This window comes from Seriola dumerili, unplaced genomic scaffold (assembly GCF_002260705.1).
Source record: "Seriola dumerili isolate Sdu_G_001 unplaced genomic scaffold, Sdu_1.0 BDQW01000565.1, whole genome shotgun sequence".
In the NCBI taxonomy this organism is placed as follows: Eukaryota; Metazoa; Chordata; class Actinopteri; order Carangiformes; family Carangidae; genus Seriola; species Seriola dumerili.
Genome location: NW_019174820.1, coordinates 411,111 through 431,875, shown reverse-complemented (window position 1 = coordinate 431,875; position 20,765 = coordinate 411,111). Strand labels below are relative to the sequence as shown.

At 44.5% G+C, this 20,765-nt stretch overlaps 1 protein-coding gene across 1 annotated transcript in view; it reads left to right on the top strand.

Annotated features, from left to right (window-relative positions):
* The window catches only part of npas3 (neuronal PAS domain protein 3), a 300,964-nt gene that overhangs the window by 230,721 nt on the left and 49,478 nt on the right, over positions 1-20,765 (top strand). Inside the window, exon 6 of the mRNA XM_022764686.1 lies at positions 14,611-14,791. Coding sequence (XP_022620407.1) covers positions 14,611-14,791 — 181 coding nt within the window. The remainder of the gene's footprint in view (positions 1-14,610; positions 14,792-20,765) is intronic.

The following is a 20,765-nucleotide window of genomic DNA, read 5'->3' as shown; positions in this document are numbered from 1 at the left end:
GTTAAACACAATGAAACACAGTTAAACACAGTGAAACACAGTGTAACACACTGAAACACACTGAAACACAGTTAAACACACTGAAACACAGTTAAACACAATGAAACACAGTTAAACACAGTGAAACACACTGAAACACACTGAAACAGTGAAACACAGTGAAACACAGTGTAACACACTGAAACAGTGAAACACACTGAAACACAGTGAAACACACTGAAACACAGTGTAACACAGTGAAACACAGTGAAACACAGTGAAACACAGTGTAACACACTGAAACACAGTAAAACACAGTGTAACACAGTGAAACACACTGAAACACAGTGAAACACACTGAAACACAGTGTAACACAGTGAAACACAGTGAAACACAGTGAAACACAGTGTAACACACTGAAACACAGTAAAACACAGTGTAACACAGTGAAACACACTGAAACACAGTGAAACACAGTGAAACACAGTGTAACACAGTGAAACACACTGAAACACAGTGTAACACACTGAAACACAGTGAAACACAGTGAAACACAGTGAAACACAGTGAAACACAGTGAAACACAGTGAAACACAGTGAAACACAGTGAAACACAGTGAAACACAGTGAAACACAGTGAAACACAGTGAAACACAGTGAAACACACTGAAACACAGTGTAACACAGTGAAACACACTGAAACACAGTGTAACACAGTGAAACACACTGAAACACAGTGTAACACAGTGAAACACACTGAAACACAGTGTAACACAGTGAAACTCAGTGTAACACACTGAAACACAGTGAAACTCAGTGTAACAAACTGAAACACACTGAAACAGTGAAACACAGTAAAACACAGTGTAACACAGTGAAACAGTGTAACACAGTGAAACACAGTGAAACACAGTGAAACACAGTGTAACACAGTGAAACAGTGTAACACAGTGAAACACACTGAAACACACTGAAACACAGTGTAACACACTGAAACACAGTGTAACACAGTGAAACACACTGAAACAGTGTAACACAGTGAAACACATTGAAACACACTGAAACTGACAGAAGCTGAAATTGAGTTTGGTCTAATTATCTCAAGAAATCCCCTGTTTTTATTTCATTTGATCCACTGTTAATGTAAAAATGTTGATTAATGCAGCTTTCAAGTAAATTATTGTTGATTTTAGCACAGACTCTGGGTTCAGATTGCTTCATTAATACGAAGCCTGTGAAACAGCTGATGGATGTCTGTGTTGGCTCTGGAGGAGCTTCAGGGTTGTTTCCATGTCAGCGTTACTTCCTGGGTGTAGGATCTTAGAAAGGTTTGCATTGCATCATGGGAAATGGAGGATCCAGAATCTTTGGTTCTTGTCCCATCCCAGAGACTAAGAGTCTATATAATAATAATAATAATAATAATAATAATAATCTTAATCTTAATCTTTGTTTTTTTTTGTTTTTTTTAAATCTGACTTCCCACAACTCTCCCCACTTTATGGAAATACAACACTAACTCATGTGCCCATATTTACAGTTCTGCTGATACACACGACTCCACACACACTGTGTGTCTCTAAACACTCACACACAGTCTCAGTAATGTGGTACATAAAACACACACACACACACACTCTCTCTCCGGTCCTGGCAGGCTCGTCTGCGTCGGTAATAACCTCCCTGTGCCCCGATCCAGAGGAAATCAGCTGGAATGTGAAATTGAAAACAAACAGTCATTTCAGATAGTGAAGCCTCTCCGTCAGCCGCCGTCCCCCTCTCTGTTTGAAGCTGGCAGATTGTCCTCAGATCATATCCAGATATACAGTATAGCTCATGTTCCCTAAATCCCTATCTAATAGACAACTCATACATAATCAGGAGCAGCCGAGAGGCGACGGCAGCAGCCGCTCTGGTTGTTGTGCGGATACTGAGCGGCAGCTATCACCTCCGTCAGGGAGGAGACGCTGCTTCACCCCCAACTTCAGCTTCTGACTGAGTTTCAGCTTCTCACTGGAACATTTAACTGCTTTTAAAACATTTATTCTTATTTATTTTAAATGTTCCTGAATTATTTGATTGCAAATTATAAACACAGCAATGCAACAGGTATATTTTTATAATAAGCACATGCACACCTACACAAGAAAAATAAAGTGAATTAATTACAAATGTTTAAAAAAAAAAGGCAATTACAGAAGAAAATAAGGAGGAAAGAAATAACCTTCACAATTATTTCTCAGTCCAGTTATCCAAGAGTCAGTAGACTGGAACTCATTAAGAGTTGTCAGAATGAAGGCTGCTGTGATTCTAGATTTTTCTCACTGTCGACAAACCAACAGTGAGTGTCTGACTCTCAGCTCTGAGCTCATTGGTTCATACTCAGCATGGAAATGTGTTTTTAAAAAGGCTCAGTTGTTTCCTAAAAACTGCTTTTCACCGCAGGAAACAGGAGGAGGTAGAGCGTTTGTTGGGGACTATTTTCAGCGGCGTATTAATCCACATGCGGTGCTGTAGTGTGTGTTTGTGGCAGCAGGACGGTGTGTGTGGGCGGAGTCTAAATAAAGGACGGTGTGTGTGGGCGGAGTCTAAATAAAGGACGGTGTGTGTGTTTGAGGTGATGAAGTGCGACAGTGATGAGAGTCACTGATGTGAGTTTCAGATGTTTGTTGTTTGATTCTCAGTCACACACGATAAAACTGTTTCACACTGTTGTATATTTGACTGACAGCAGGACGCGTGTCTGGTGAACCAGTCCTGTGTGTGTGTGTGTGTGTGTGTGTGTGTGTGTGTGTGTGTTTACTACCTAAATGAACAGTGTGACATTCGGAGAGAGGCTCTTTCTGTCAGTTTTGTGTGTCGTAAGGGAAAACAAGCAAAAGTCAAATTAATGCTAGTTTTGTTTGTGTTCTCTAGGTTCATATACATGTATATTTCATGTATGTTATTAACTTATATCTTCATATATCTAGAGCATGTTTCTGTGATAATAATACATCCCCTTATAGATGACATATATGTCACACATACACTCTGTACTGAACATCAGTTCAGCTTCTAAACAGTGAAATGATCAGACATAGAGCTTCCCAGCAAAGCTTTTATTGTGAAAGATGTTTCCTGTCCCACTCCTTAATATGTTAAATGATAATTGTGGCTTCTATTTACTGTCACTAAAAAAATCACCAATCACAGCTCTTCTTGTCTGGCTAAACAGAGAGAGAGAGAGAGAGAGAGAGAAAGGAAATAACTAAAATACACAGAGAAGCAGAAGAGAAGAAAGTTAGAGACAGAAACAAAATGAAACACAAAAAACCGAGGAGACAGAGGAAGAGAGACGTTAATGAAAGTTTAAAAAAAAGAGAGATCGAGGTAGAGAAACAGAGAGAGTGAGAGAGAGAGCAGCAGTTTGTGTTGTTCTTGTCAAGGTCACAACAGCTGAATGTGGAGATCCTGAGGGAACTCCACTGCATGTGTGTGTGTGTGTGTGCGCCTTTTGTCTTTGTGTGTGCGTGTGTGTGTGTGTGTGTGTGTGTTTGTCTGCATTTAAAGCCCTGTAGGGGCTCACAACGGGCTGCAGCGACGCATTCCAATTGCTGCTCAATTAATTGCCCTGTAGACACACACACACACACACACACACACAGTTGTCCACAGAGTCCACAGAAAACAGTATCAACACGTGAGTAGCAGACAAACACACACACTCCCATTTATAGAAAATTAAAGCCGAATAAAAAAAAAACACTGAGCTGAATCCTGCAGCAAACACACACGCACACACACACACACGTGCACACACACACACACACACACACACACACACACACAAACAAACAAACAAACACACACACACAAACACACAGAGAGGTCCGTGTTGTTAACTGTGTATTGATGATGCTCTGACTTCTCTCAGCTTTGATGCTGGAGATGTTTTAATGAGTTATTTGGCGTGTACACACACAGACACACACACACACACACACACTCTCTGCTGCAGCATGAAAGTTGTCGGTCTTGTGTTTTTTAATCAGTACGTCTGATGTTGAATTAATATTGATTCCTCTGCAGTCCATTACAACAACTTCTTCTTCTTCTTCTTCTTCTCTCCATCTGTGCGTCCTCGGCTGCTCATTCTCTTCTTGCTCTTTGATTTCTTCACTTCACATTCACCTGCAAACGTTCACATCTCATGTTCCAGATTGTAAAACGATAAACCGTGTCAGGCAGAGCCTTCATTTGACACTCTAACCAGGTGTGCTTTTATTTTGTAATTTCTCCTGTTTTATATTTGAGGATTTTGGGAGTAAAACACCTTCCTGTTTCTCACCTGCTTCTGTTCGACACGTTAAACAGGATGTTTAGTTTAACAGTTGAATGCACCCACAAAGAATTAAGTGAATAAAAAAAAGGATATGCACTATCACATGACCATAGTTTAATAGAAAAGAAATGAAAAGTTACGTCAGGTGTAAAACATCCGGAGCGACAGAACCGCACACTGATGGTTGATTATTCCCAGTGTGAATCTATCAGGTAGAGACCTGAGGTCAGTATGAAGCCGTGAGGAGCTCAGCTGTGTGAGTGGATGATGAAACAACAAGAAGAAGTTTTATTTGCCTCTTTTTCAGCAGACACACTTGAAGTAAACACACCCGTTCAGCGTGAGCCGAGTCCTTCAGCTGAGAAATGTTCAGAGCCGAGCCGCAGCATTAAAATGGCTGCTTACTGCCGGCTGTAAATGCTGCTGGAGAAATGAATGGAGGATATTTATAATAAATATACTTTTATTACGGCTGCAGGCTCATATATTAGTGTTTAGTAGAGAGAGGATCCTCTCGCCCTCCCCCCTTCTCCCTCACTCACTCTCTCTCTCTTAAATTCACACAGAGGCTCGTCTTCCTGAAGCAGTTTATACACCAGACACATCATCATGTCAATCACCAGATAATAATGATCAATAATGATTCATTGGAAGGGATTTCTGTGGTAAATACTGGGAGCTAGCTCATTACTCCCCCGTCACGCCCCCAATAACAGGATGGTGACACTGGATGACGGGAGGTCGTCAGTGGTGGTCGGTCCGTCTGTAAACGCCGTGTCTGTTCACGAGCGTTAAACTCCACGTCCAGTTTTATCATAACCATCTTTAATCTTTAAATTCCCTTGTCGAAACTGATGTCGACATCAATCCAGACCGTGGTCAAACGTCTGGGTTAGATGATGTGAACACGAAGCTGAAGATGTCAGTGTGCTCCGTCGTCATGGTGACGACCTGTCTGTCTTAAAGGGGCAGTTCAGGTGTTTTGACGTGGGGTTGTGTGAAGTCAGATATAGTCAGTTCATTACCTGCAGTAGATCATGATCATTGGCTCTCAGTTAGGAAAGCCGACTGCATCACCTGAGTGTCAGAGTGAAGAGCTGCTGTGGGCGGGGCCACCAGAAAACACCTGTTTTAGACACAAAACAATCTGTTTAAATGAATCTTCATGTAGAAGATTTTCATCTTTATCTTCCTGTGAAAAACAACTCTTTCCTTTGGCACTACATTTTTCAACCACTGAACTACCGTATCCCTACGCACAAGCACGGAGGGCACTGTGTTACGCCACAACAGTGCGCTCCGTAGGTGCGCTTGTACAACCTGTCTGTCATACACACACACACGCACACACACACACACACACACACACACACAAAGAGAGCAAAGTGGCCTCAAGACTCAGACACACACTTAGTATAACCTCAGGGGCTATATACTGTACGTGTGTGTGTGTGTGTGTGTGTGTGTGTGTGTGTGTGTGTGTGTGTGTGTGTGTGTGTGGACAAGCTCAAGGCTAAATCTCATTCATCAGGCAGAAAGGTCCTTGGGGCAAAAAGACACACACACACACACACACACACACACACTGCACCTGGAGCTCAGTACGAGTCATTAACACACCAAACAAATGAAATCTCCTCAATAAAAGGAATAAGCAGCAGTGGAGGAATTAGCATGAGAAACATGATGAAAGTGCTCCTCCATTGTGTCCTTATCACAGTCCCATAATGCACTGGGAGGCAGGGATTGGCCCTGGCGTTTGGACGTTCGACACTGGGCTTATCAGTGTCTGGGGTCCTCGCTCTAAACGTTCAAAGACCGCCATTGTTGTGAGATTTGGGGAGAACAGAGGAGAGATTTTCAGGTCTTTAGGGCCGCACAGTGGATTTGGTGAGCGGGCGAGAGACTTTGAAAACACATAGCTGAGAGAGAGAGAGAGAAAGGACAGAAGACTGATAAAACAGATAAAAACAGAAAAAAGGACAGAGGGGAGACAAACAAATCAGCTGGACGCCTGAGTCCATGTGTGTAGGTCGTCCATGATGGTGTGTGTGCGTCTGTGTGTTGTTTGTTTTTTGGAAAAAGAAAATCACCACACGACGCTTTTGTTTCTCTCAGTGTGAAATATGGATGTTTACATTAAAATCAGCTGTTAAATATCCACGAGTCATCAAACCTCCCCAAACACCAGGAGAGGTTTAGGAAATGACCTGTGTGTTTATACAACTGTGTGTGTGTGCGTGCGCGTGCGCGTGTGCGTGCTCGCTCCTGTACATTTAATACATTTAAATTTAAGTGGCAGATTCAAACTGAGCGTTTAAAATGAGTGTATGTGTTTAACACGTTTATCCTCTTCTGAATAAAATAAGCTGAAGCTGTCGAGCTCTTTCCATCCCTCCTGAAAACACACACACACACACACACACACACATGTGAAGGTTTTAACTGAAGATTGTGTGTTGGTGCCGTCTTTCCTCTTCATCTTTGGTCTGTCAGTTGAAGTTTTTATTCAACGTCCCACAGATCCTCTGACTTTTAAACACTTCATCAGAGGACTTTTGTCGTCATGGTTACGATGTGGTTAAAGAAGATGTCCTCCTGGTTAAAAGAAACATTAACTATTGGTTTGACAAACCTTAAAGTCCGATGTTTTGTCCTCACGTCCATGAACGTTGTTGCTATAGAACTACATCACCTGACCTCCTCTTCAGGCCAGTAGAGGGCGCTGTCACCTGGACAGAAGCAAGTCGTTTTGGGGCCATAGACTGTAAATACGCCCACCGTCCTTAATAAAATGTGGTGAGTTATATAAACAGGTGTCATGAAGGAGTTTTTGTACCAGGCTGTAAACAAAGTGACAGATGAATTTGACTGATTGTATTATTATTATCATCATTCGGATGTTCTATAGATATACATATAGATAGCAACATAATATTGGTTTTGGCCACGATAACCGTGAAGCTGTAGTAGGTTTAACTGTTGATGAGGTTGATGATGAGAACCCAGAAATGTCCGGTTCCTCTTCTCCTGCACAGATATTTCATAATAAAAGCCTATAACAGGACATAATCCTTCCCTTTCCTGGCTGCATTTTATTTTGAAACCTCTGCAGGAAGTGATGAGTTGTGTGGTTTCTGAAGTGACAGCAGTTACTTGTTTGACTTGTTTCCCCCTGCCGGTGACAGAAGCAGCTGTAGCAGTGAGCGGGTGTGTGGCAGGGCCTACGGTGGCCTGTGTGGACAACATACATGAGGTCAGCTGCAGCTCAGGCTTCACTGTTGTTGTGTGTTTCTCTGTGTGTACATGTGTGTGTCCGTGTCCTCTGAGCCCTTGTGTCTTCCCCTGGAAAGCCCTGTTTGCTACCTGGCTGTAAATTTTACGCTGAACCAACACATTGACATGAAACCCAGCAGACTGATTTAAACCTGCGTGTGTGTGTGTGTGTGTGTGTGTGTGTGTGTGTGTGTGTGTGTGTGTGTGTGTGTGTGTGTGTGTGTGTGTGTGTGTTTGTTAAAAAAAAAACACCTGTCCCACTCTCTCCGCAGGCTTAAGTGTGTGATTTAGTGTGTGTGTCCATCCTGTAACTCTATGATGTACCCAGAATGCACCTCACCTACACTCATCACTTCACAACCTCGCGTCCTCAGAGAGAGAGAGAGAGAGAGAGAGAGAGGGAGGGAGGGATCGGTGTGAAAAAGAAGTGAAAGAACAGATGATGATGAACAACAAAACATGACACAAACACCACCATGGAGTCAGTTAGTGTGTGTGTGTGTGTGTGTGTGTGTGTGTGTGTGTGTGTTTTCCTTTAACAAGTCAGCAAGTTGAAGAAGCTTTAGTGATTTGTGTCACTGAGACAGAAGGAGTGTGTGTGTGCGTGTGCATGTGTGTGTATTGATCGAAGTGAAGGATCTCTTACTTTCTGCTCCTCTCGGGGTTAAAACCCCACACACACACACTCACACTCACACACACTCTCTGTAGCAGAGTCTAATTCTGCCTCATGTCACTAATCAGCGGAGCTGTTGACATGAAACTGCCTCAGTCAGCAAAGAGGAAATGAACGTGCAGACAGTCTGACACATTTACAACAATAAGAGCATAAAATATATATCAGTTCAGTTTTAAACAATCACTATGTTTACATGCACAAAGTGTTCAGACAAAGACAGTGTTCCTACTCAGCTGTTTACATGGCAATGGAAATTAATATTGCTCTAATATTCCCATTTACATGCAGCTGTGGAGAATCTGATTTAAAGGTTTGAAGGCGTCACGATATTTGCTCGTATCCAAAAACCTGCTGATATCCACGTCTATCAGAAGGTTAAAGCTCCTCCAGTGTAAAGGTCTGTGTCCATGTGTAGTGTGATTATAGATCAGCTCTAGCTTCTATATTAATACTGTGAAAGTATCAAAGCCTCAGTCCACAGAGAAATGCACACAGCCTGTATTCAGAAACTGAGCCTTAAAACCAGCCGTCAGGACTTCTGGAACTTTGTGATGTCACAACAAAGCAGTCACCAAGCCCCGCCCACCTGGACCCACCATCCAAACCTTGCAGGATTTGGTTTCTCTCAGTGTTTTACCTGAAATCTGCTGTATTTCATCCTTCTGTTCATCTCCCTTTATACTCACCCCTCTCTCTCCCTCTCTCTCTCTCTCTCTCCCTCTCTCTCTCTCTCTCCCTCTCTCTCTCTCTCTCAGCCAGATGATGTGATTGCGTTCAGTGTTCTGTGTTTTGTTTTGCCTAATAAATCACCATTTATCAGAGCCGGGCTGACACATCCATACGCGCGCGCGCACACACACACACACACACTGTGGCAAACAGTTCATAATGGACCGTTCATTTGTCATCCTCTGAGCTGTTGACAAGGAAAGTGTCTTGGATATGGACACTTTGTGTGTGTGTGTGTGTGTGTGTGTGTGTGTGTGTGTGTGTGTGTGTGTGTGTGTGTGTGTGTGTGTGTGTGTGTGTGTGTGTGAGTGTGTGAGTGAGTGAGTGAGTGTGTGTGTGTTCATGCTACTCTACTGACAATAGAGATTCCGCCCCGTTCATCTGACTGATAACACACTAGTGCTGTCAACTGGAGACTAGCTCCATCCTCACACACACACACACACACACACACATATGATGTGTGTGATCACAGACACTGTAATATGCACTTACACATGATTGCACTCTGGGAACACACTGCAACACATCAACACAAAAAACACAGTTGTGTGAACACTGAAATTCAGATTAATACAAACTATAAATTTTATGTTGAATTTATGGATGTTTTTTTCTATTAAACTTTGAGATGTACAGATTTATAAAGTGATCAATAAAAATATATCATATTTCAGGTAAAAACACTCAGAGAAACCAAATCCTGTAAAGGTTTGGATGGTGGGTCCAGGTGGGCGGGGCTTGGTGACTGCTTTGTTGTGACATCACAAAGTTCCAGAAGTCCTGACGACAAAGTCTCATCCATCCCAAGTTGATCTGTGATTTTATATTTTATATTTTTTATCCTACACTTTCAAATAAAAAAAACAAATTTCATGTGAAGAAAAATGAAGATTTTCCTCGTTTCAAGAACAGATGAAGTTTCTCTGCAGGTGTTTGACACTTGAGCTCGTGTCCGTTGTTTCTCCTCGCTCAAAGTTTTTCCTCGCTCCTCGCCGCCGCCCCGTGAATCATTAACAGCAGAGTAATTATGCACTATCAAACTTGGAATATTACCCCACTTAGCTAATGTTTAATGCTGTAATTAATTCTGAACCCTGCGAGCCAACATCAATTCATTTGATTAGTACTTTGCAAAGTCACACAGAGGTTTTTTACTGTTTTTAGGTGTGTGTGTGTGTGTGTGTGTGTGTGTGTGTGTGTGTGTGTGTGTGGCTTCCATATTAATTAAAGTGTGATCCGGAGAGTGAGAATGTGATAAATGAGAATTCAACGCTTCAGTTTTCTTGTCTTTTATTTGTTGTTTTGTTTTTCATTAATTGTTCCTTCACTATAAAAAAGAGTTTCCTGCTCTTCAGTTTTACCACGAGCAGAGTGACGCAGTGCGGAAGGTCCCTGTGCCCCTCACTCATTACCACTACTGATGTGTTCTTGAGCAAGGCACCCGACTCCCACCTGCTCCAGTGGAGCTACAGATCAGACTGGTCATACTGGGCCGCTTCTTTATAACTGCGTGTGAACAGGTTGATTTAGAAAAATGTGAAACTTCTTAATAACAACCAACAACTTGTCTTTAAATCCTGAGGTCGTTTTAATCATCGTATTACACACCGGAGCCGTGTCCCAATCCAGGGGCCCCGTCCCTCAGAGGCCAGACTTTCTAGACCACAAAGACCAAATCCAAATGAGAGGATTTCCTGTTTATCCTTAAACAGAGTCCTTCATCCTCCTTTTGTAAAGTGACTTATCAGGTGGCAGCGAGTCTTGGGATAGGTCGGCCCACGTCGCCCAGAAACGAATAGTGTCTGGATAGTGTATTGTACTGTGTCTATCCTCTATCAGATGGTTCCAGCTCTTAGGATGTTTATACCGTCTGACTCTTCACTGGAGTTTACAACAAGATTTAAGTTCGTACTGACTCAGGGTCTGTCTGTCTGTGAATGAGATGTGAACAGGTGTGAACACAGGTAGAACGAGATTCCCCTGAGGAGACTGGGTTGTGTTGGTGGTGATGAATGTTTGGCTTTATGAACCAAATATTATATTGTGTAAAAATAGAATAATTTCTACTGTTTCTGTTTCAAACGAGGTGAGAGGCCTTCACAATAAAACGCAACAGGAAACCCTTTTATTAAAATAAAGTCAACATCAGCATCATCATCTTATCGTCATGGTGACAGCAGCAGAGGGAGTCGTGCCGGTTCGCTCTGTTTCTGACTCTCACTGTGTCACTTTGTTGTTTGTCGACTGTCCTGTTTTAAATAAAGGTTACACACAGCTGAACGGCGGTGGTGATGTACCACTCACACTGCAGTAATTACAGCTGACAGCAGCACACACACACTCGTCCTAAAATATGGAGAAGACACTGATAAGAGAGGAAGGACAGATATGAGCGTAAACACACACTTTGATTCACATTAACACACACGCTGAACATTTGGTTATATTCAGAAAACACACACACGCACACTCTCTCTCTGGACGTCGGTTATCATCGTCATTCTTATTGTCTTTTGTCACTCGATGTCCTTGTCTTGGAGGGCGAGTGGAGCGATAAAGCCGCCGTCTCTGTCGTGTTTTTAATAAGTTTTATCTGACGACTCGAAACAGACAAACAACGTCAAAACTCAAACTGAGTCTGACGGGAGCGCTCACTTCTCTGCACAGAGGTCATCAGGACGCGCCGCTCTCCCTGTTTAGGAGCAGACGCCAACGCTGTGTTAACGCTTTAATTATCCTCAGTATTTCAGTCGGTGTATGTTTTTGGTTGAGGAAAGGTCTTCTTATTGACTGCTTCAGTATACTTCTACAAATATATGTAGTTAATAATAATTGAAGACAAACTGTCTGACAGTGAAGGTGCTGTAGATTTAAAAAACAATGAAAGCACCAGAGGCCGAGACATCCTGACGTTTATTCCCTAGCTCCAAAAACAATGCATCCTGCATTTCCCACAATGCAACACAGTAGCCTTTTCCACTAGAGCCTGGCCGGCTGTCTCTTAATCTGTCAGGCAGCAGTTTGAGACACAAACCAAACGCAGAAAACACTGTTTATCACTCTGAGGTAGTTTAGTATAGTTACAGTATTTTGCAGTATAACTACTTTTATTCATGTGAAACTCCAGCCCTCCGACACCGAGCTGTTTTTCAAAACAACCAACTGAACAGTTGAAGCAGATCTGGCTGAATTTTTCCACTTATTGACTACAAGTAATACGTTTTTGGGGATTTCTCTCTTTTCAAGCTGAAATGTGTCATTTGTCTCAGTGAGTTCTTCTGAATGTTGATGCTCATAAAACAGCTCATAGAAGCATTTTAGAAATCTGTGACCCAGATGCCCAGCGGACGCTTGTCCTTGCAGCGTTTGCTGTGTATAGTTTTTGTCCTGGTGGACTTGAACGCCTCTCTGTGTGTATCCTGAGTCTCACTCCGCTGTCTGCTGTCCCGTAAAGACAAAAGACTCTGAGGAAAGAAGGAAAGAAAAAAACATTATGATGGCATTAAATCACTTGGCCAAGCTCTGTGTAAAAGGCTGGAAGGGTAACGTGATGTATAGTGGTCGTGGTTGCCAAGGTTTCCGGCTGATGAAAAAACTCAGGTCGCCATACATCTTCAAAAAGCAGACACTGTTAAATCAGTCTCTTTATTTGCCGAGTAAACATATTGCACCTGCTGCAGAAACAGATGTTAGCTCCTGTTCTTTCACATGACAGGCTAATTCATGTGATTAGCTCGCTGCTCAATCAGCTGTGATACATGATTTGTAGAAACTCATCAAACAGTGAGAAGGAAAAAACAAATAAAAACATTAATATCGGTTAATATCCTGACAGGACGCAGCTCCGTAGGCTGACTGTAGCTAACCCTGGCCCGAGTCTGGCCCTGCATATGTCCACGGTGTGACCATGTGGGGACCTGGGTGTGACCATGTGGGGACCAGGGTGTAAGGGGTCTCTTCTGATGTCATCTGCCCACCTGTGCGTGGATGTCCCTCAGGTTTGGGAGTGGCTGTAGGTGCGTCCTCTCTTTCCACCGTAGATAGAAACTGAGTGGGGGTTTCTGGGGGGGTTTGTTGCGCCGCATGTGGCCCAATTACGGGCCGGATGTGTGTTGATATGTGATTGAGGGTAAGGACACTTGAACTGGAAACCTGTGCAGTTAACCTGCACTTCACCTCCACTGTAAACTTTAGCGTGATGTGTGCTCGTCTAAAGCGATGTGCTACTTCCTCGTCAGCTGTGTGATCGTTATTTTAAAGCGTTGCCGCGGTAACTCACTGAATGTCTAATTCCATCTCTGTATTGTTCCCTCTGTGTAATTAGCTCCACCAGTGACTTTATGTAAAATAGTTCTGCCAAGTTTTAATTTGATTAAAAGTCGGCGTGTTATTGCGAGGAAGAACAATGTAGATCCAATTAGCACTGTAACGTGTAAACATGAACACTAACTCCCATGGTGCACCAGGGTCTGCAAGGGTGTGTGTGTGTGTGTGATTCAGTGATCAGTCTCATTTCTTAATCATCACTTTCTGCTCCAGATGAGACTTTATGAGGGGACTAAATTGCTTTAAAGGGATTTCTTATTAAAGGGATTACACCCATGTAATCCCCTTTGTCCCAGCGGACCCCCAAAAACCTGAACACACACACACACACACACACACATTACCAGATTAGCATGTGGAAATAAATGTGCACAATGTTTTTGACACGCTACAAATGAAAACACACGTTAAACGACGGAGCACAAGAGTCACATGACGCCGGTGAAAATCGTGCACCTGATTGTGTGTGCACGTGTTCATCACACAAAAAGTTTAAAGTGTTTCTAAGTGTGTATTTATAACCTTGACGTGAATCTGTGTGTGTGTGTGTGTGTGTGTGTGTGTGTGTGTGTGTGTGTGTGTGCAGCGTAACGCCGTGGTTTTGGCGGCGCTCCCTCGTCTCATCCCCAATTAACAAAGACAAATCCGCTTCTATCGCTGCTAATGAGAGTCTTTAAGGTGAAGGGACTCTGTATTTATTTAATAAGAAGAAGATTATTTATTCCATTTCCATGAGAAAGAAAAACCGCCGCTGATTCTCCACGGCTGCTGAGGGACGGATTAGAGGAGGAGGAGGAGGAGGAAGAGCTGGAAAGAAAGGATGAGGGAAAGGGGATAAGGAGTGAGAGGAGAAGAACAGGCTGGATGAGGAGGTGGAGAGGGGGAACGATGCATCGGGGGACGAGGGTGACGAAAGGAGGGATTAGATGAGCAAGAGGAGAAGGAAGGAAGCATGGAAGAGAAGGTAGAGGAGGAGAAGAAGGACAGGGTTACAGGGAGAGGAGAAAAAGTAAACTTAGAGGAGGACGAGGTAGAAGAGAGGGAAAGAGTGATGGATTTGAGGAGGAAGGAGAGCAGGAGCGGTCGTAGAGATGGAGGAGGAGATGGGTGAAGAAAGAGTAGAAGAGGAGGAGGAGGAGGAGAGTATAAGAGTGAAAGGAATAAAGTTAGAGTTGTCCAGAATAAAAAGAGTAGAGGAGGAGGAGGAGGAGCTCAGAGGTCGAAGTAAGGAAGGAGGAAAAGGGGACAAAGGGTTGGAGGAAGTTGAACCTTTTCTGACATGTGTTCCTGCAGGTGGAGCTGACGGGCAGCAGCGTCTTCGACTACATCCACCCCGGCGACCACGTGGAGATGGCGGAGCAGCTGGGCATGAAGCTTCCTCCGGGCCGAGGGATGTCTCTGTCCCAGGGAAACGTCAATGAAGACGGGGCGTCCTCCGCGTCGTCGTCGTCGCACTCTGAGACTCCAGAACCAGGTAGGACAACGAGGGAGAGAGGGAGGAGAACAGGCGGGAAACTTGTGTTTGTCCCACAGGGCAAAGACGAGGCCTGGACGGTCCTTCATCATCATCATCATCACTTTTCATGACCTTTGAACTCAACTCAAGCCTCCAGTCTGGTCTCACTGACTGACTCCAGGTCTGTTGAGTGTTTGAAAAATGTTTTCAACAGCGACAGGATCAATATTTGATCAATGATTTGTGTTATTAGTTCAAATATATTGTGTTATAATTCTCCCTCGAAGCAGCTGTTCCCAACATGTGAGCTGCGGCCCCCTGGTGGACCTCGAAGGTATTGCAAGTGAGCTAACGAATCATTTTCAAAACAGCACAAAATTTATTTATATAAAAAAAAACAAAAGAAATAGAAATAATGTTTTTAAATGTTTAAAACGAAGTGATATTTAAAATGTTTAAAAATAAAAAAGAAGGCATCATCTGGCCTCTGGACTATAATGCCGTTGGATGTGGGCCGCCAGTGTTTTTGAGTTTTTCAAGTGGGACATGAATTAGAAAAGGTTGGGAACCTTAAAGGAGTTGAGCAGCAAAGACTGGAAGTCTGACACAAAGTTAATGTGGTGATTAACTAGAGGAGTCGTGCTCAGCTGCTGACTGAACATTCAACACACACATATGAAGGTGATACTGATGATGAAAACATCTGGAGCGTATTTTCACAAACCGTCGACTTTCCCTTTAAATGGATCCTCGTTCATTCAGATGTTTGTCTAACGTCCCTCCATCGCCACAACTTCCCGCCATCGCCGCTGTGAGTTTGAATATGATTAGTGCGCCGCATTGAAAAGCCTTGGCCGCTGTAAAGTGGGGGAAGGACACAGTCTTCATTTGGATTCTCTGCGTTGCGTCTCCCATCCCTCCATCCGTCTGTCCCTCTATCCTCTCCTCCACCACATGTTCAAGACTTTTTACCTTTTCATTGTGCCCCCCCGTCTCTCTCTATCTCTCTCTATCTCCCTCTCTGTCTCTCTCCCCCTCTCTCATGCTGATGATAATTTAAGTATTAGGGGAAAATCCATTTATAAATTAAACAAAATGACTTGATATCCATCGAGTCCCTTAGTTCATCAGCCTGTTCAAACAAGGAGGGGAAGATTGGCTTTGCGACGGCCAGAGTCTTTGGAGACAGTGCGGTAATTAGATCTGCCGCGGATTTATTCTTGGCTGATTGGTGCTGGTGATGGGTGTGTGTGTGGGGAGGGGAGGGGAGGGGAGGGGGGCTTTAAATTAATTGGAGTTCCACATTTGAGGTTTTTGTTCTTTTATTTTTTTTTCTTTGACTTTCTGCAAACCTCCACCCGAGCCTCCCCACGCTCCACGCTGGAGATGGAGAGACAGACGGAGGATAAGAGGACATATATGTGGTTGTCAGTGTCAATTTGTCTGGAGAGAGAGAAAAGAAAAGAAGATCTAAAACAATGAGGGGGTGTTTCCCAATGCTAATTTGCCCTAAAGATAGAGCGATATGAAAACATTGAAGAAGAAAAAAAAGAGGGACAGGGGTTTGTATTAATGTCTCAGTGATTCCCAAAGTTAATTTGACCAGAGAGAGAAAAAGAGCCAAAGAGACGGACGAGGACAAAGGTGTTTGTTCTCCCATGTTAATTTGCCTAGAAAGAGGGAGATGCAAAGCGAGGAAGAGGAAGGGAGGCGAGGGATGTAGGGACGTGTTTGAATGTGCATGAGTGCTTAGCAATGTTAATTTCTCGACAGAAGAAGAGAGAGAAGGGAGGGAGAGGTTTCAGATGGACATGCATGAATGTGAAGGAGAGATCCCCAATGATGATGTGACCAGGGAGAGAGAGGGAGAGAGAGGGGACGAGGGAGGATTAAGATTCATGTATGTGTTCTTTAATGTTAATTTGTCTGGAGAAAGGGCGGTGGAATAAAAAGAGGGAGAGGACGGGGGGGGGGGGGGGGGGGGGGGGCTCGTATGAATTTGTATGAGTGTTTCCCAGGAGGAGGCGGGGCGAATATCAGGTGTCCTGGGTAATAGGCCTGTTCATTCCTCCCTCAGACAATCAGTTCTCCTGTAGGTCTATCCCCTGTGTCTCAGCAGGAGCAAACCCACTCCTTCACGCTCCTGCAGGACTCTCAGCGTTTGGTTGGACGTCTGCTAAATACGACGTATCGCTCTGTGTCATCTCTCTCTTCATGTCCGCAGTCTTTGTCAACGCACATGCACGCTTCGAAAACGCCAATCAGACACTCGGTTACCTGTACTCAGAGAAATCAGGGTTCTCTAATGAGTTACCCCAGTTACGGAAACCAGGTATCTGTGACAGTTGATGAAATCCTGCTGCCAGTGTGAGGTGACTGAATATTTCAGCATCCACACTAATATGATTTAGTTAAACGCATCACTGAAGTTTTCCAGCCGCTCAAACAGATTCTCTGATTCGTCACGTTCCAAACACGTGACCGGTAACACGTGACCGGCCTCAGACTACCATGGTGAATACAACATGATAATGAATTACAAGCGTTACTGACCGCGTTGTCTTTGCTAGCAGCTGTTGTTCACTTACATTTTGCATTTTATAAAGAAAAGAAATCTCTGCCCTGACTTTTGTTCCTTGTTCATAGTATTTTCTACAACTAAGCAACCACCTGCAGAGTTAACAATCTGCTTCCTGTTCACACCGGCGCACATGAAGTCTTTGTGAATAGTAATGTAATGTGTGTTTTGAGGTGTGACGGAGATTATTTCTGATTTATCTGGATTGTGTCGTGGCCTTAGAAGGACATGACACTCCTCCGGTTGATGAAATACCTTTAAATACAACGAGAGTATAATGGAGAACCACTGGTGCCACAGTGCATGGAGCGCTCTGTTGGTTTTAAAGGGTGTTCAGAAATGTTTTCACAGTGATGTCTTATTGATGATCATCATACAGTAGCTTCATTAAGATAAAGGATACTTTTTATTTAAATGCAAGTTATAAAGACTCTAACTTCTGCGTCGTTGTCAGAAAGTTTGTAGACTGAATTAATTGTGCTGCCTGCAGCTCTTATAACCACGTGTGACCTGATGAAGCAGCTTCAGTTTCTGGGTAAAGTCATTCTCTGGTCTCCAGTCTCTTCTTCATGGGTGGTCAGAAGTTCCTGGAATCATTAGTCAGTCTTTGCTCTAATGTTTTGTGTTGCTCTCTCATTATTGAGGTTTGTATTGCATTTCCCAGTGCAGCATGTCCAGTGTGTGCACCGTGTCAAACACAGTGTTTAGGGAAGTAGCACGACTCAGGTTGTGTTGCTGAAATGTTTCTATGAGAGCTTTTGTATTTCTTCTTTAACATTACCTTCACGGCGTCCTCCTCTGCAGACGTGAGTAATGCATTTCCACAGGCGCTCTCCTCATTCGTTTTCATTCCAGTCGATACCTGGCAAACGTCGCGCCTGCTAACGTGTCCGGTTGAGCTTCTCCATTTGTTTCCTCCTCCTCCTCCTCCTCCTCCTCCTCCTCCTCCTGTGCCTCCTCCCCCTTGATGTCTCTTTGTCTCTGTTGTCCTCCCTCGCCAGCATTCCTCTATTCATCACCTGCCTCTTCTTTCATGCAGCGGGCAGTCTCTCCGATCGATCACTGCTGACTTGGTTTGTCTGTGAAGTTTTGCATCCACTGCACCCGCTGCACCCACTACATCCACTGCACCCACTGCATCCACTACATCCACTGCACCCGCTTCATCCACTGCACCCACTGCATCCACTGCACCCACTGCATCCACTGCACCCACTGCATCCACTGCATCCACTACACTCACTGCATCCACTACACCCGCTGCACCCACTACATCCACTGCACCCGCTGCACCCACTGCACCCACTGCATCCGCTGCATCCACTGCATCCGCTGCATCCACTACATCCGCTGCACCCACTGCATCCGCTGCATCCGCTGCATCCGCTGCATCCACTACATCCACTGCACCCACTGCATCCACTGCACCCACTACACCCGCTGCACCCACTACATCCACTGCATCCGCTGCACCCACTGCATCCGCTGCATCCACTGCATCCGCTGCATCCCCTGCATCCACTGCATCCGCTGCATCCGCTGCATCCACTACATCCACTGCATCCACTACATCCACTGCACCCACTACACCCGCTGCATCCACTACATCCACTGCATCCACTACACCCGCTGCACCCACTGCATCCACTGCACCCGCTTCATCCACTACACCCACTGCACCCGCTGCATCCCCTGCATCCACTGCATCCGCTGCATCCGCTGCATCCACTACATCCACTGCATCCACTACATCCACTGCACCCACTACACCCGCTGCATCCACTACATCCACTGCATCCACTACACCCGCTGCACCCACTGCATCCACTGCACCCGCTGCAGCCACTGCACCCACTGCACCCGCTTCATCCACTACACCCGCTGCACCCACTGCATCCACTACACCCACTGCACCCACTACACCCGCTGCATCCACTGCACCCACTGCACCCGCTTCATCCACTCCACCCGCTGCACCCACTGCATCCACTACACCCACTGCACCCACTACACCCACTGCACCCACTACACCCACTGCACCCACTACACCCACTGCACCCACTACACCCACTGCACCCACTGCATCCACTGCATCCACTACACCCGCTGCATCCACTGTACCCACTGCACCCGCTTCATCCACTACATCCACTACATCCGCTGCATCCGCTTCATCCACTGCACCCACTAGGGTGCTAATGATTTGCAGTGGAGTGTCGGGTCATGTTTTTCTCTGTTAACTTTATCTTGAGGAAGAGATGGAAGAGAGGAGGAGTAAAGACGTGGTCATTTACCAAATTGCATTGTGTCTTTTTTGTTTCAGTAAAACAACACAAACAGAAAAACAAACCTCGGAAACACAAATGTCAATTTATAGCACAACGTTCTGCAGATGAAAAACCAGCCTGTTGATTTATTTATTGAAACAATGGATCATTGGTGATTTATTTTCACTTAATAAGGTAGAAACGAGGAGTTCGACAGACTCATGTCGGGTGTGATCCAGTAGAGACCTGCTGGGATGATGGATCTTGCACGCTGACCCTGAAGTTAGCTTCACCCCGGTTCCCTCCACAAACAAATGGGAATTTTCCATTGTCTTTCTATTAGAGGGAATAAACAACAGTTACTGATCCTGACAGGTAGGGCTTGGCGATATGGTGAAGATATCATGGGTCACGATCAGTGTGTTTTAATCCTGACTGATTTGCTCTTGTACTTTTGATTTTTGAGATTTAAAAAAGACACAACGGTCCAACTCTCTTGACAATGACGGCTTAAACTATTGGCCGACTGATTTTCAGCCGGCCTCATCTCCCTACAGCTTATTGTTGTGTTGAACAAGCCCCACCCACCAGCACAAAGTTGCTTGACTCCCGTGTAAAGTTCAGCGGGCTGCGCCGTCTTGATATATCAAGCTGACCCCATCATTTTAATTACAGTCACGCTCATAAAGTATTGAGATTGGAGTTAAAATATGAGCCGACCTTGGAGGAGAGAGATCTTCCTTTGAAGCCCGACGCTCCACTCGGCACCCTCTTGCAGTTAAAGAGAGTCATCTTTAAAAGCACATGACGCAATTTGACTAATATCAGTCAAGCGGCGGCTGAGAGGCGGCACGTCTCTAACTGTTCTGGAGGCTGAGTGGATGAAAATTATTACTCATGAGTGTAATTCACAGTCTGACTGAGAGAAGGGAAAACTCTTATTCTCCCTCACTTCAGTGTCTCCATTACACATCATCAGCTGAGGGTCGCAGGAATACGTCTAATGTAGATAATGTCTGCCGGCTGTTGACTTTGACCTTTGACCTGCTCGCTGGAGGTGACTTGTAATACTGATGATGGAAGAGCGGAGGATGGTTTTACATTGGCGCTGATGTATAGATGCTCTGACCGGAACCGGTTCTGAAGG